Source organism: Sus scrofa, chromosome 11, assembly GCF_054392235.1.
Source record: "Sus scrofa isolate SSC_HxYL_T2T_F1_AM1 chromosome 11, Sscrofa_HxYL_maternal_Yorkshire_Landrace_v2.0, whole genome shotgun sequence".
NCBI lineage: Eukaryota > Metazoa > Chordata > Mammalia > Artiodactyla > Suidae > Sus > Sus scrofa.
In genome coordinates, this window is record NC_139393.1 from 75,748,188 (window position 1) to 75,763,563 (window position 15,376).

Consider the following 15,376-nt stretch of genomic DNA (forward strand, 5'->3'; position numbering starts at 1 on the left):
AATGGGCCCCCGAATTGAGATTCCTATCTTCCTTCCTTCCTTCTTTCGCTCCTTTGTCTCATTGTCTCCTTCCTTCCTCCCTCCTTTCCTTCCTTTTCCAAATGTGAGCCAGAGTTAAGATAGCTTTTTATGTAGTTGCCTTGATTTTATGTTTTGGTTAAGTTTCGGGATGTTAACCTAATCTTGGAGCACTGTTGTTCCACAGCTGTCACATATATTTGTTTGTGTGTAACTGCAGTTGTTCACGGGGTCTACCTCCAAGTTTTATCAGAACTGCAGAGATAAATGTCTCTGTATCTAGATCTCTGTGGCTACCTTTACCTACTTCCTTGGAGGTGATTTTCTGTATGTGAACTTGCTGGATCAGAGTATGGACATTTTAAGCCTCTTGGTGCTTGCTGTCAAATTGGCCTCCAGAAATGGTGATTCCTGGATGGCAGTGTGCCTTTTGGAGGCTTATTTGCCCATTTTCTTTGGCGTCAGCAGGCTCATGCACAGTCAAGTAAGCACAGACCGTCTGGTCTTATTGGTCATACAGCTGGCAGTGCCAAACTTAAAAGAACCCCATCCCTGGCTTTTTCTTCCATGGCCTCAGCTGTCACGCTGACCCAGCCTGCAGGTATTTCTGTGAATGATCCCATAACTTTACTTCTGCCAACTTTCTTCAGAACTACACCACACATAACATCTTCCTTCTGGTTAGGCTTTGAGATTGATAAAAGTGCCTGATTTCATAATAAAAGAATCAAGGGCAATTTTCATGAGAAAGTTTAAGGACTCTGTTTAGTAGGACGCTTGGTATGGATAAGTCTGTCTTAAGTGTCTCCCTGTACTGTATTCTCACTGAGAAATCAGAGTGACCCTAGTGCTCTCTAAGTATTTGCAGGACATTTTTCAAATACTAATATTCAGAACTCCCAAATATTGAAAAATTTTAAAGATAAAACTGTACTTTATCGTCCTTATCACCCCCAGTAAAATTAGGGTCACAGTTTAGTGGTAGACTGTGTTTTCTCTCTCTCTCTTTTGTCTTTTTAGGGCCACACCTGCGACATAGGGAAGTTCCCAGGCTCTAGGGGTCAAATTGGAGCTGTAGCTGCTGGCCTACACCACAGCCACAGCAGCGCCAGATCCGAGCTGCATCTGTGACCTACACCACAGCTCACATCAATGCCAGATCCTTAACCCACTGATTGAGGCCAGGGATCCAACCTGTGTCCTCACGGATGCTAGTCAGATTCATTTCTGCTGCGCCACGACGGGAACTCCTGTGTTGTCTTTTTAACCGCAAATTTTACATTGCTAAAAAGCTGTGTTTTAGGAGTTCCTGTCGTGGTGCAGCAGAAACAAATCTGACTAGGAACCATGAGGATGCGGGTTCGATCCCTGGCTTCTCTCAGTGGATTAAGGATCTGGCGTTGCCATGAGTTGTGGTATAGGCCACAGATGAATCTCGGATCCTGCGTTGCTGTGTGTCACTGTGGTGTAGACTGCCAGCTGTAGCTCCAGTTGGACCCTTAGCCTGGGAGTCTCCTTATGCCTCAGGTGTGGCCCTAAAAAAAGCAAAATAAACAAACTATATTTAAAAAATACGAACCTGTTTAAAGTTTATACTGTCGGGGGTTCCTGTCGTGGCTCAGTGAGTAACAAATCCAACTAGGAACCATGAGGTTGCTGGTTCAATCCCTGGCCTCACTCAGTGGGTTGAGGATCTGGTGTTGCCATGAGCTGTGGTATAGGTCGCAGACAAGTCTCAGATCCCGCGTTGCTGTGGCTCTGGCATAGGCCAGTGGCTACAGCTCTAATTAGACCCCTAGCCTGAGAACCTCCATATGCTGTGGGAGCGGCCCTAGAAAAGGCAAAAAGACAAAAATAAATAAATAAAATTTATACTGTCATTTTATTTTATTTATTTATTTTATTTTTTTATCTTTTTGTCTTTTCTAGGGCTGCACTGGCAGCACATGAAGGTTCCCAGGCTAGGGGTCTAATTGGAGCTGTAGCCGCTGGTGTATGCCACAGCCACAGCCATGCCAGATCCGAGCTGTGTCTGTGACCTACACCACAGTTCACAGCAACGCTGGATCCTTAACCCACTGAGCGAGGCCAGGGATCGAACTCACAGCCTCAAGGCTCCTAGTATGATTTGTTAACCACCGAGCCATGATGGAAACTCCTATACTGTCATTTGAAAACATCATTGCTGTAGTTCCTGTTGTCTCAGTGGTAACGAATCCGACTAGTATCCATGAAGTTGTGGGTTCAATCCCTGGCCTCACTCAGTGGGTTAAGGATCCGGCGTTGCCGTGAGCTGTGATGTAGGTTGCAGACGTGGCTCAGATCTGGCATTGCTGCGGCTGGGGTGTAGAGTGGCAGCTACAGCTCCGATTGGACCCCTAGCCTGGGAACTTCCATATACTGTACGTGCGTGAAAAGCACAATGAATAAATAAAAAATAAAACATCATCACCTGTACATTACACGCTGTACCACTTCACACACAGAGCAGGCTTATTTAAAGCACCTACATTTGGCTTGTCTTCCTACTTAATCTCACAGTATTCTTTGTGAGAAGGATAATATGCCACTTTACCTTTTGGCCAGATACCAACCTTTAGGGGGAAAAAAACCTGGCCATGTTTTCATTCAGAGACACTGTGTTTTCATACAGAGACGCTGGAGGGCGCTCGAGCAATGGAAGACATAAATTGTCTCTTTACAAACATACCTCGTAGTAAAAGAAAGCAGAGTTGGTTTTTCAGTTCATTTTAACATGAATGAAAGATACTTAGATGTGGAGGACATATTTCTACACTGACCTATAAACCGTCCCTTGAACAGTTTATGAGAAATTTAAGAAGCAGCTTTGTGCTCTGGACCTCCTTATTACCCTCTCCCTCCTCTTACCCTCTCCAGCTACCCTGCCTCCTCCCCAGGCTTGTGTTCGTCTGTCCCTTCAAGTCTCTGCTCAGATGTCACCCATCAGAGAGGTCTTTCCTGAGCACCTGGTACAACATAGCACACACGACTGCCTCCCCCAACACGACCTCACTCTGCCTGATGATTTTTTCCATTGCTTTCATTTCTCCCTGCTATGCCATATGCTTATCTGTTTATGGGTTGTCTGTACCCCCCATCCCCAGCCCCCATGTTCAGACCTGGTCTGTTTATCCCATTGCTTTATACTTTGGCCCTGAACAGTGCCTGGCAGACAGTAAGTGTCCAATGTATAGACTTAATGAATGAAAAATACTTTATCTGGATTTTGGTGCCTTTTTTTTTTTTTTCCTGCTTTTTAAGGTCACACCCATGACATATGGAGGGTCCCAGGCTAGGGGTCCAATCAGAGCTGTAGCTGGTCTACACCACAGCCACAGCCATAGCCACGTGGGATCTGAGCCGTGTCTGCAACCTACACCACAGCTCACAGCAATGCCAGATCCTTGACCCAATGATCGAGGCCAGGAATTGAACCTGTGTCCTCATGGATACTAGTTGGGTTCATTAACCACTGAGCCATGACGGGAACTCCATTAATGCCCTTTTTGTTGTGGTAAAGAATACATAACATAAATTTACCATTTTAACCACTTTAGTGTACAGTTCAGAGGCATTAAGTACATTCACTTGTTTTACAACCATCACCACCATCCATCTTCATAATAACCGTGTTATCTTCCCGAACTGAAGCCCTGTACCCCTTAAGCAGTAACTCCCTGTTCCTGTACCCCTAGTCCCCAGTGTCCCCATTCTCCTTTCTGTCTCTGTGAGCGACTATGCTGTATTCTCACATAAGGGGAATCATGCAATATTTTGTTTTGGGTTTATTTCACTTAGCAAAATGTCTTAAAGGCTCATCCATATAGTAGGAAATCAGAATGCCCCTCCTTTTGAAGGCTGGCTGGTATTTCATTGTAGGTACATACCACATTTTGTTTATCCACTCATCCGTCAGTGGACATAAGTGTTGTTTTCTCCCTTTGGCTATTGTATAGAACACTGAAACATGATGTTAAGGTTTTGAGTCTAAAGTGGATTTCTTTGAAACAGTGATAACATCTTTAAATTATACCAGTGAGCCACTGTTCACTCTTGGGTAATTTCTGCCTTCACAAAAATACTTTTAGTTCAGATTAAAGTAGAAACTTATTCAAGCCCTTAAAAATCAGAATTGGTTTAATATCCCTTATTGGTGCTATTCAGATTTTTCTTACAAATGTCAAAAAAGAAAAACTAGTTTATACGATCGAATTACTAACCTCATGCTGTAAGCAGGAAGATCCTGGGTAGTTACTTGTGGTTCCAGTCCAGTGCTAACCTTGCAGTTAGCCCTTGACCTTGTTCAAGGCCCTTGTCTAAACTGAGCCTCATTCTTCTCACAGTTAAAACAAGGAGGGTGGACTAGATGTCTCTTGCCCACTGACATTCCATAATTTAGGAAGGAATCATTGACCTAAAGCAAGAGCACTCTGGAGAATTCAGAAATATAAAATATATGGCTTTTTGAGCTTTGGGTTATTTTTGTCCATTTCAGCTCAATTTGACCAGAGATTGAAGATAATAAAATCTCTGCTTCTCCCAAATTTGTGGGTACAGCCCACATCCAATTGATTTACACTCCTCTTGCCATCTTAGGAGAGTTTTGTTTGTACGTTGTTCATCCTTATCCTTTAGATCCTCAGGTCAGGAGGCGTCCTCACTGTTTCTCTCTCTTTGCAGCAGGGACCTCTCCAGGCGCTCTCTTCAGGCCTCAGTCAAGCGGCTGCTGACGGCCGCAGTAAAGGGGCTGTGATTCTGAGATAACTGGGCTGTAGTGGGGATACAGAGCCTTTAAGAATTCAGGAGTAACAAGAGGAAGATGTCCTACATTAGTGTAATCTACAAGATTGACTTGGTAAAGTAGAGACATGATTTCTGCTTCTATCCCCTTCTGGTTTCCTCCTGCCCTCCTGGAGGCCTCAAGCTGCCACACAAATGCCTCAGTGCTTGAAGCACAGTGTTCTTAGGTCCCAAGGTCAGCCGTCTACCTATTAATACCTAGAGATTTTAAGAAAACCAGAATGTGTGAGTGTCATGTGTGTAGCCCCACCCAAGTGTCATGGTTTTTTGTTTGTTTTTTTTCTTTTGTTCTTTTTCAGCTACATTCAAGGCATATGGAAGTTCCCGGGCCAGGGATCAAATCTGAGCTGCAGCTGTGACCTATGTTGCACCTGTGGCAATGCCAGATCCTAACCCACTGCTCCAGGCTGGGGTTTGAACCCATGCTGCTGCAGAGACAGTGCTGGATCCTTAACCTGATATGCCACAGCGGGAACTCAAGTGTCATACATTTTATTGTATGCCTTCTGCAGATACCTTACCTACAAAGGGATCAGCCTGTAAAGGGAATTTCTCCTCTGCAGGGAAGCAGATGTAGGCTTCAGAGGCTTGTGGTGCCCCTCCCACATCCCCCAGCCTCTGTATGAAGGTCCAGGCCGTGAGTTCAGGTCATCATCTCTCCCTGTGCTATAGAACAGTCTGGAATTTGCCAGGGGCCTGGCAACCTGCCTGAGACTGGGGAGAAGCCTTACCCTTAGGACCCCCCCACTCCCATCCCCTGTTTATACTCACACACCCCCTTCTTATTTTAATTTTTAATTTACAATGTTGTGTTAGTTTCTGGTATACAGCACCGTGATTCAGATATATATACATATACACACACGTGTGTATATATAGGATATATATATATTCTTTTTCATAATCTTTTCTATTGTGGTTTATCACAGAATATTGAATATAGTTCCCTGTGCTATTCAGTAGCACGTTGTTGTTTATCCATTCTATATGTAATAGTTTGCATCTGCTAATCCCAGACTCCCAGTCCATTCCACTCCCTCCCCTATCATGCTTGGTGACCACAGGTCTGTTCCCTATGTCCATGAGTCTATTTCTGTTTTGTAGATAAGTTCATTTGTGTCATATTTTAGATTCCACATATCATACGGTATTTGTCTTTCTCTTTCTGTCTTAAGCTTTACCTAGCATGATGATCTCCAGATCCATCCATGTTACTGCAGATGGCATTATTTCCTTCTTTTTAATGGCCGAGTAATACTCCATTCATCTGTTGATGTACATTTAGGTTGTTGCCATGTCTTGGCTCTTGTAAACAGTGCTAAACATAGAGGTGCATATACCTTTTCCAACTGTAATTTCATCTGTATATATGCCAAGAAGTGGGATTGCTGGATCATTTAGCAACTCTATTTTTAGTTTTTGGAGGAACTTCCGTACTGTTTTCTATAGTCATGCACTCCTTTCTTACTTAGCTTCCTAAAGCCGGCCTCCAGTCCTGTTACCCACCCCACACACAGCGCAAATTCCCTGAGAGCTTCCCAGTGTCTGCTGCAGGAAGTCTGGACCCTTTAACGTGGCACATGCAGCCCAGCTCATCTGTTGCCCTCCTTTCCAGGGTATCTCCCAGCACTGCTCACCTTTTGCTGTTCAGCGGGAATACACACCGTTCTTCACATCAGTTCAGCCCTTTCTGCTCTCTGATTTGCTCACACTCTTACCCCCTCCTGTCACCTCTGGGCCTGTCCCAAATACCACTTCCTCCTTGAAACTCCCCTTCCCCAGACCTCTCAGCAGCCATCCGGCCCTTCCTTCTGAATCTTCTCTAGTGGCTGTTGCCGTCTTTTCCCTTTGTTAAGGTTACCCAGGATCAAACCTCCTAGTTGTCTTTGACACCCTCATCTCCCTTTCTCATTCATCCTCTATCTCTTATCAGGTCCATTGATTCTCTCCTTCAGTTGTCAACTCTTCCCCACTGTTTTAGTTTCCTGTTGCCACTGTAACAGATTACTACAAACTTAATGGCTTAAAACAACATAAATTCATTATTTTATACTTCTAGAAGTCAGAAGTCTGAAATGGGTCTCAGTGGGCTGAAACCAAGGTGTCAGCAGAGCTGTGTTCCTTTCTGGAGGCACGAGGAGGAGAGTCCGTCTTCTTGCCTTTTCCAGCTCCTAGAGGCTGCCCATATTCTTTGGCTCATGGCCTCTTCCTCCACCTTCAAAGCCAGGAACAATGGGTCAGATTCTCTCATTGCCATTTCTTGCCATCTCTCTGGTTCTCTCACTTCTGCCTCCGTCTTCTGCTTCTAAGAGTGCTTGTGATATTGAGCCCATCTGGATGGTCCAAACTAATCTCTCCAGCTCAAGGTCAGCTGATTAGCAACTGTAATTCCACTTTGCCATGTATCTTACCATATTCCCAAGTTCCAGGGCTTAGGCCATGGACATCTTTGTGGTTTTTGTTTTGTTTTGTTTGTCTTTTTGACTTTTCTAGGGCCGCTCCCACGGCATATGGAGGTTCCTAGGCTAGGGGTCTCATCAGAGCTGTAGCTGCTGGCCTATGCCAGAGCCAAGCAATGCGGGATCTGAGCTGCGTCTGTGACCTACACCACAGCTCACGGCAACACCGGATCCTTAACCCACTGAGCGAGGCCAGGGATTGAACCCGTAACCTCATAGTTCCTAGTCGGATTCGTTAACCACTGAGCCATGACAGGGACTCCCGTGGATGTCTTTGGAGGCCATTATTCTTCTTACCACCCCACTCTCCTAGCTTCAGGTTTGAGCCCTTGGAGTAGCTGTCTGATTAGCTGCACGTCTCATCTTCCTCATCACCTCTCGTGTTACATGCCACCTGCATAGATATTAAGATGTATATTATCAGGACTTGTTGGGTCTGCCTCCAGAAATATCTCATGGGTCTGTCCCTTTTCCTTTGTCTCCAGTGCCACCGTCCTGGCAGCCATCTCTCAGCTGGACTACTGTGAAAGGGTCTTTCACATCCACTTACCCTCTCCAACCCAGCTTTAAAATTTGGAGTAAGGTTTATGTAACATAAAATTAACCATTTTAAAGTGTACAATTTAGTACATTCCCAATGTTGTACAACTATAACTTTTATTTACTCCAAACATTTTCGTCATCCCGAAGGAGACTCCCGTACCTGTTGTCACTCCCTGTTCCCTCCTCCTCCCAGTCCCTGGTAACCACCAGTCCGCTTTCTGTCTCTGCGCATCTGCTGGTAGTGGATATTTCGTAGAAGTATTGTCATGCAATATGTGGCCTTTCGTGACTGGCTTCTTTCACCCAGTATAATGTTTTCGAGATTCATCGATGTTGTGACATGTGTGAGTATTTCATCCCCCTTTATAGCTAAGTAATACTCCATCGTCGGTATATACAATATTGTGTTTATCCATTCATCAACTGATGGGCATTTGGGTAATTTTCACCTTTTGATGATTATGACTGGTGCTATTGTGAACATTCATGCACAAATATTTAAGTACTTGATTTCAATTTTTTTGAGCGTATATCTAGGAATGTAATTGCTGGGTCATATGGTAAGTCTATGTTTAACATTTTGAGCTACCACCAGACTGTTTTCCACAGTGACTGCACCAATTTACATTCCACTGGCAAAGCACAAGAGTTCCAATTTCTCTACATCCTCGCCAACACTTGTTATTTTCCAGTGTTGGCATCCTGGTGGGTGTGAAGTGGTGTCTCATTGTGGTTTCCTCCAGACTCTTTCCAAATACACAAATTGATTCATCTCACCGCCCTGCTTAGCACCCTTAAAGTGCCCTCCCGTGGCCCCCCAGGGCGTGTCTGGTCTCGCCCCTTCCATGCCTTGCTTCTCACCTCCTTCCACCCTCTCACACACTCCACTCCTAGCATCACTGGCCTTCTCTTGCTTCCTTAAGCGAGGAAGGCAGAGACTGTGAGCTTTGAGGACCAGTGGGGTTGACACACTTTGCCAACACCACACAGAGCCCTTGCCCTGCCACTTACTAGCCAGCTCCCCCTCATTCCCTCTTCTGTAAAAGGGGATCATGATACGCATCACAGACAGTGGTTAGAATTATATGAATGATGTGGCGAATGCTGGACCTAGTGTCCTGCTCATAAGAAGACCAATAAGCAGTGGATGTAAAAAATGTAAGTAAGCTAGACACAGAAAGCCCCCCCAGCCATCTGAGCCCCACCATCTCAAGCGTGTCTTCCCTCCCACCCTGATTGCCTCTCTCAGGGCATCCTGTTCCTCATCGCACTCACAGATTAGTCGTGAGATACGAATGGTGCCTTTCCCTCTTACGTTTGGTCTCTTCTGTGAACCTGGAAACTCCATGTTCACCCTTTGGCATCTGTGCCCAGCACAGTGTCTGACACATAGTAGGCACTTGTTTTAAAATTCTTGGATGAAAAAAAATCATCATATGGTCACAGTAAACAGAATTCATTACTAATTATCCAGTTGGCATGAGAGGGTGGAAAGGCACACTTTTTTGGAGTGAGTGTGGGTGTATGTATGTTTTCCTAGATTATAGATGTGTCTAAACATTCTTGCTAATTTAAGATGTCAAATCTGAAGGTTCTTTCTTGGCTTGAGTTTTTGAACACAGTCCAGGGCTGTTTTCAGATTCCTCAGTATTCTCCTTTTAGGGAAAGAGTTTTCAAAAGTGTAAAGGACATATCTACATTAATCATTTGCCTTCATGAGCTGTGGTAGGGGAGGTGAGATTTTAATGGTAGTACGGGACTTTGCCGTAGCACAGAGCTGTCACCGGGAGAACCCGGTCAGTCTAAGTCTGTGTGGTGAAAGCACCTCCCAAGCCAGTGTTTCTGTCCCAGGTACATTCTATTTATTTCGGGATTTCTCACCTGTGAAACCACTTCAACTCAGGACCAACTCAGCATCTGGAAAGTGTATTAAAAAAAAGTCATGGCCGGAGTTCTCTTGTGGCGCTGCAGGTTAAGGATCTGGCACTGTCACTGCGGTGGCTGGGATTGCTGCTTGTGGGGAGGGTTTGGTTCCTGGCCTGGGAATTTCCACATGTCATGGGTATGGCCAAAAAAAAAAAAAAAAAAAAAAAAAAGCCATGGCCTTCAACTTAACGGAGTCTTAGCGGGATCCAAAACTATTTCTTCCATTCCGAAATCTTCTTTTCTGCTTTTTTCCCCCTAGTCCTCATCATTCCCCCACCCACCCCAGACAACCTGGTTATTACCGGGGTGAGGTGTCATAAAGGGTGTGGATCCCCACTTGGGCTGTGGACTCCTCCTGATTGCTGAGCTGCCGCTGGAGAAGAGCCTCATGTCTTCTCCGTCCAGAGTTAAGGAGCCCAGGGGCTGGTTTGGGGTGATCCCCCGTTGCTTTGGGAGCTCTACCGCTCGTCTGCGGGCTGAGGCCCGTCGAGCTGTACGCTCCCTGAGGACCAGGCACCACCTTTCCGTGTTCCGCCTCCAGGCCGCGGTGCCGCGCCGCCGGGGTGGAGCTGCTAACTGGCAAGTGTCTGAAACCAGCAGGATGGCTCCATACCTTCTGTCGTGTGTGGGAACCGCTAAGCATTAGCAACTAGCCAGTGACCAGCAGTGAGGAGCAGTTTTTAGGCTCTACGAACGTTTGATGTGCTAAGTGAGGGCTCCAGGCGTCAGCTGAAGAACCGGCTTTTAAAAATGGAAATAGGACTGTTGACACAGGTGCCTTTTCCTAATTAGGATGCTGGTTTTGAGGAATCAGTGAAAATGTTAGTATTTCCAGGATTATTGTTAGTGAGGGATGAGAAACTTATCTTTTTATCTTCATAACCATATGGTTTCCTGCTGGATCTGGCTCTTTTTCTCTCTCTGAGGTTTTCAGATTTGGTTTTTACTTGAGTAAGGACAAAAGCATTTTCTTGTAGGACTCATTGATTTCATTATGCAGGTAAATGTGAAAAGTATTTCACATTTTTTTTCAACGGGAAATTCTAGAACATATCAGCGGTATTCTTTTTAAGTCAGATGTCCTTATAACACAACTCTTTCTACTATTCAGACATTCATTTATACATTCTTTGTGAAGAATGAGAATTACGCCCCTACTAAGCCTTAGCCACTCCGAAGAATCGGGAATGGGAGGCAATTTCCCTAAGGTCTTTTCTGTGCCAGGCACCTAGAGGTGCCTGCGTTTAGTTGATGCATTTCATGTAAGACACAGACTCTGTTCTTAGAAGTGTGTCGTCTTAGTGGGAAAAGAGAAGGGAAGGGGACTTTCAGAGGGTGTGGGGCCTGTTCACCGAGAAAGGGAAGGAGAGGGAAAGGCATTCCTGGCTGAGGGGAGTTAGGAGTGGGTCACTGTGGAGTGTGGGGTGCCTTGTGGCAGAGGGGCTGGGCGTGAAGCTGCCCAGGTCGCTTGGGGTCAGGCTGTGTAGGGTGTCTAAGGCCAGCCCACGATTTCAGATTTACATCTGTTGGTAACCAGGAGGCAGGGGAGATGTTTGGTCGCTCTCAGCCTCTCTCAAGTTAGTTCTTCACTCTGTGGTCTGGGTGGCAGTCCTCTGTCATCTCAACCTCTTGCCTCACTCTTCTTTTAATTATGTTTAAAATGTGCCGGGAAACCTAATTGGAACAGAGGAAAAGTGATGAAACTCCGCAGTTTGGGGCGGGGGTGGGGGGAAGCCAGTCCATCCTCGCCTTTCAATGCACTTACTACATTGAAATACTTGTGGTTATTTGGAGCCTTCAGGTGACTTCATTTCTCTGAGTACCATGCACTGAGTTTCCAACATCTGCAGTTAATTTGTTAAGAGACCTTAATGAGAAACTTCAAACAGTTTAAATGTCAATTACCAAAAAAAGTGAGGTTTTCAAGTTCCAGTAATCTGCCTATATTGGTCATTGGAAGGCAATCCCAGGTGGATGTAATTTAAGACAGATGCCATTCCGGAGCTTCGGTCACAAAGAACTTACATATTTTCAGGACTAACAAACCAGGCCCTGTTGTTGCTACACTTGCAGGACGTCTGCAATTCGGGCTTATCTGGCAGGGGCTCCATTCACTGCATCTTGGCTGGTTCTTTTGAATCTAGAAAGAGCCTTAAGCTGCTACATATATAAAAATATGTTGAGAATATAATAGATGTTGTAATAATTTCAACTTTTAATCCTGCACTCTTGAGAGGAAAAAAGTGTTCATGATATACTTTATCGTAGATTTATTCTTAATGAAAGGTTAACAGTAAATTTCTGACTGCAAAATTCTGATTTGTTTCTTGCCATTCCCACTTTTCCCCCCTGTGTTCCTTCCTTTACCTCTATTTTTGATTAAGATAAAATGCACAAAGAAAGAGTTAAATATGGTGATGAGGATTATTTTAACAGAAAGTAAAACCCAAAGCATACAGAATAAATTAACCTTGTATTTTCTCTGCAGGTCACTTAGTGGGTGTTACATCCTTAGTCGTTTGTGCTACAAAGTAAATAATTTTTGGCAGCTGGTTTGGTTTTCACCACTTCTAAGCCTATGACAAACGATCTTAGAAAATCTTTGGTCTTAAAAAGGAAAGCTTTTTGTGTGTAAGTTTTAAGTTCAGCTCTTTTTTGAAGGCTTTTTTAATATAAGCCATTTATGTGGAATTTTGTTCTATTTGAATTTGAAATTTTTTTAAAGTTTAAAAAGTAGTTAGAGCATGCCGTACTGAACTGTTTTCACATTTAGACATTTTAAAGTTACCTTGCCTTTACTATTTTTAAAAGACACTGAGAAATATCCCCACACCCTCGCCACTAAGCATTCATTATTTATTAGTCAATTGCTTTTGAAAACTGAGAAATTATTTTTAATTGTATGGTCTTATTTTTATTTTTATTCCTTTATGTTGTAAATATTCTTACATCTGCCATCTATCCCTTTATCTGTTTAGCCCATCATAAATCCCCTCCAAAGGTACAGAAACAGTCATACAAAAGTTAGATCTGTCTGAGCATGTGAATTTCATGTATTTTTCTGGGAAGCAGCCCTGTTTTAAAGCTTTCTAGGAGTTCTTTCAAAAACACCTCATCGGCTCTGTATTTGCCATGTCGTGTGTGGTTAAACTCTGAATGCAGAGCTACTGATCGAGCAGTTTACAGAACCCATCAGGACATATTTACTTGTTTGCTAACATGATCACCTTTCCAAGTATGATAATCTTTGTGTTGTGAGATAAACGTATCACGTGTGATGTATTCAACACTGATGTCTGGCCAATCTGATTGGGATGTAACATTTAATATTTCCCGGTAGTTACCAAGCAAATCTACAGCTACTCACTAAATGGATATTTAAGTCAAAATAAAAAGGATCAGTCACTTAATCAGCTTTACAGGTGTAAAGTTAGGGCATGAATTCGCATCCCTTCTCTCTCCAGAGAGGCTTAAGGACTTACTCCTGCTTTTTCTAAGTTACAGCGTGGAGCCCATTTTGGCTTAATCAGCAGCCTTGGGAGTTGGAGCAGTCATTTGAAATACTGAGTGGAAAAGTTGGAGAAGTCAGGAGGCCAAGAGTGAGAGACATGTCCTCATCCTTTCCCTGGTGGCCCTCACCTGCGAATTCACACCAGGATGGTAATGAAATGGTAGGAGCTCATTTTATGGGAAACCATTAGCGGCCTGAGAATTTGGGGCTAGCTACCTCTCCTGCTTTAAGACACTGGAAGGTGTCAGTTATAAGCAGGGAGGGCCTGAAGGAAGGCAGAACAGGCTTGTAAACCTTAGCTTTAGGCCCTGGACGGTAATCAGTTTGTAGTACAGTTTAAAGTCTTAGGTTATCAGAATCACAAATGTGCCTTTAAGTGTTGGAGGCAAATCCCATGAAAACATCTGACTGTAGAAGGTGGAGACAATGGCCAGTTATTTCCTCTTGTTATTGTGACACTGTGTTTTCTTTTCTGCCTTCATGAATGCGGGTGGAGAGGAAGGGGGCCCTGCTATAAGAGGAACAAGTAAAAGCGAATACTTTTGTTAGTTTAAAAACAAACATTGGCAGAGTTCCTGTTGTGGCTCAATGGGTTAAGAATCCAACTGGTATCCATGAGGGTTGGGGTTCAATCCCTGGCCTCGCTCAATGGAGTAAAGATCCGGTGTTACTGTGAGCTGTGGTGTAGGTGGCAGATGTGGCTCAGATTCTGTGTTGCTGTGGCTGTGGCGTAGGCCGTCGATGCAGCTCCAGTTCAACCACTAGCCTGGGAACTTCCATATGCTGTAGGTCTGGGCCTAAAAAACAGAGGAAAAAAAAAAGAATGGTGCATAACATCTGTTTCCGAAGCCTGTTTGCCGAACCACTGCATTTCAACCATCTAGTCTGGACACCTTTGAAAAGGAGGATTCTTCTACTGCTATGGAAAGAGATGCTAATATAAAACGCCCATAAATTGGGGGATTTGTTAAATAAACTAAGGTATAGTCAAGTCATAGTAATGATGTAGCTGTTAAAAAGAAGTACTAGAGATGCTGTTGTGGCTGAGCAGTAACAAACCCAACTAGTATCCATGAGAACTTGGGTTCAATCCCTGGCCTTGCTCAGTGGGTTAAGAATCCAGCATTGCCGTGAGCTATGGTGTAGGTCGCAAACACAGCTTGGATCCCATGTGGCTGTGGCTGACAGGTGCAGCTCCTTTTTGACCCCTAACCTGGGATCCTCCATATGCCACAGGTACAGGCCTAAAAAGACCAAAAAAAAGGCAAAAAAGGAAAGAATAAGTAGGAGTTCTCATTGTGGCTCAGCAGGTTAAGAACCTGACATAGTCTCCGTGAGGGTGCAGGTTGACTCCTTGGCCTCCATCAGTGGGTTAAGGGTCTCACATTGCTATAAACTGTGGTTTAGGTCACAGATCTGGTGTGGCTGTGGTGTAGGCCTGCAGGTGCAGTTCCAATTCAACCGCAAGCCTGGAAACTTCCATATGCCCCAGGTGTGGCCTTAAAAAGAAATAATAATAATAATAAAGGTAGTTTCCATGTTCCAAGAATGGTGGAGTAGCTTGATTGCTCTAATCCTCTGTATAACATTTATAATCTTCATAAAGCATTTAAAAAAAAGAACTCATTTTAAGGCACTTAGAGAGCAAGCAAAATGAGGCAGAAACTTGAACAGAATTCCACCCACCCCCCTGTTTTATTTTTATTTTTATTATTATTTTTAAAAATTTTTTTATTTTTCTGTCTTTTTGCCTTTTCTAGGGCCGCACCTGAGGCATACGGAGGTTCCCAGGCTAGGAGCTGTAGCCGCCAGCGTACGCCAGAGCCACAGCAAAGTAGGATCAGAGCTGCATCTGCAACCTACACCACAGCTCATGGCAACGCTGGATCCTTAACCTACTGAGCAAGGCCAGGGATCGAACCCACAACCTCATGGTTCTGAGTTGGATTCGTTAACCACTGTGCCACGATGGGAACTCCCCACCTCCCATTTAAAAAAAAATTCTGGCCAAGTGTGTGTTTTTTTTTTTTTGTGTGTGTGTGTTGTTGTTGTTGTTGCTATTTCTTGGGCCGCTCCCGCGGCATATGGAGGTTCCCAG

At 44.3% G+C, this 15,376-nt stretch overlaps 1 protein-coding gene across 16 annotated transcripts in view; it reads left to right on the forward strand.

The window, feature by feature from the left end:
• The window catches only part of CLYBL (citramalyl-CoA lyase), a 283,442-nt gene that overhangs the window by 46,282 nt on the left and 221,784 nt on the right, over window positions 1–15,376 (forward strand). For 3 of the 16 annotated variants that reach the window (XR_014819832.1, XM_084982221.1, XM_021065863.2), the window contains exon 1: window positions 13,272–13,438. The exons of the other annotated variants lie outside the window; for them this stretch is intronic. Coding sequence is in view for 2 of the 3 variants with exons in the window: in XM_084982221.1 (XP_084838347.1) it covers window positions 13,425–13,438 (14 nt within the window). In the remaining variant the exon portion in view is untranslated. Of the gene's footprint in view, window positions 1–13,271; window positions 13,439–15,376 lie in introns of those variants that run through there. 16 annotated transcript variants of the gene reach the window in all.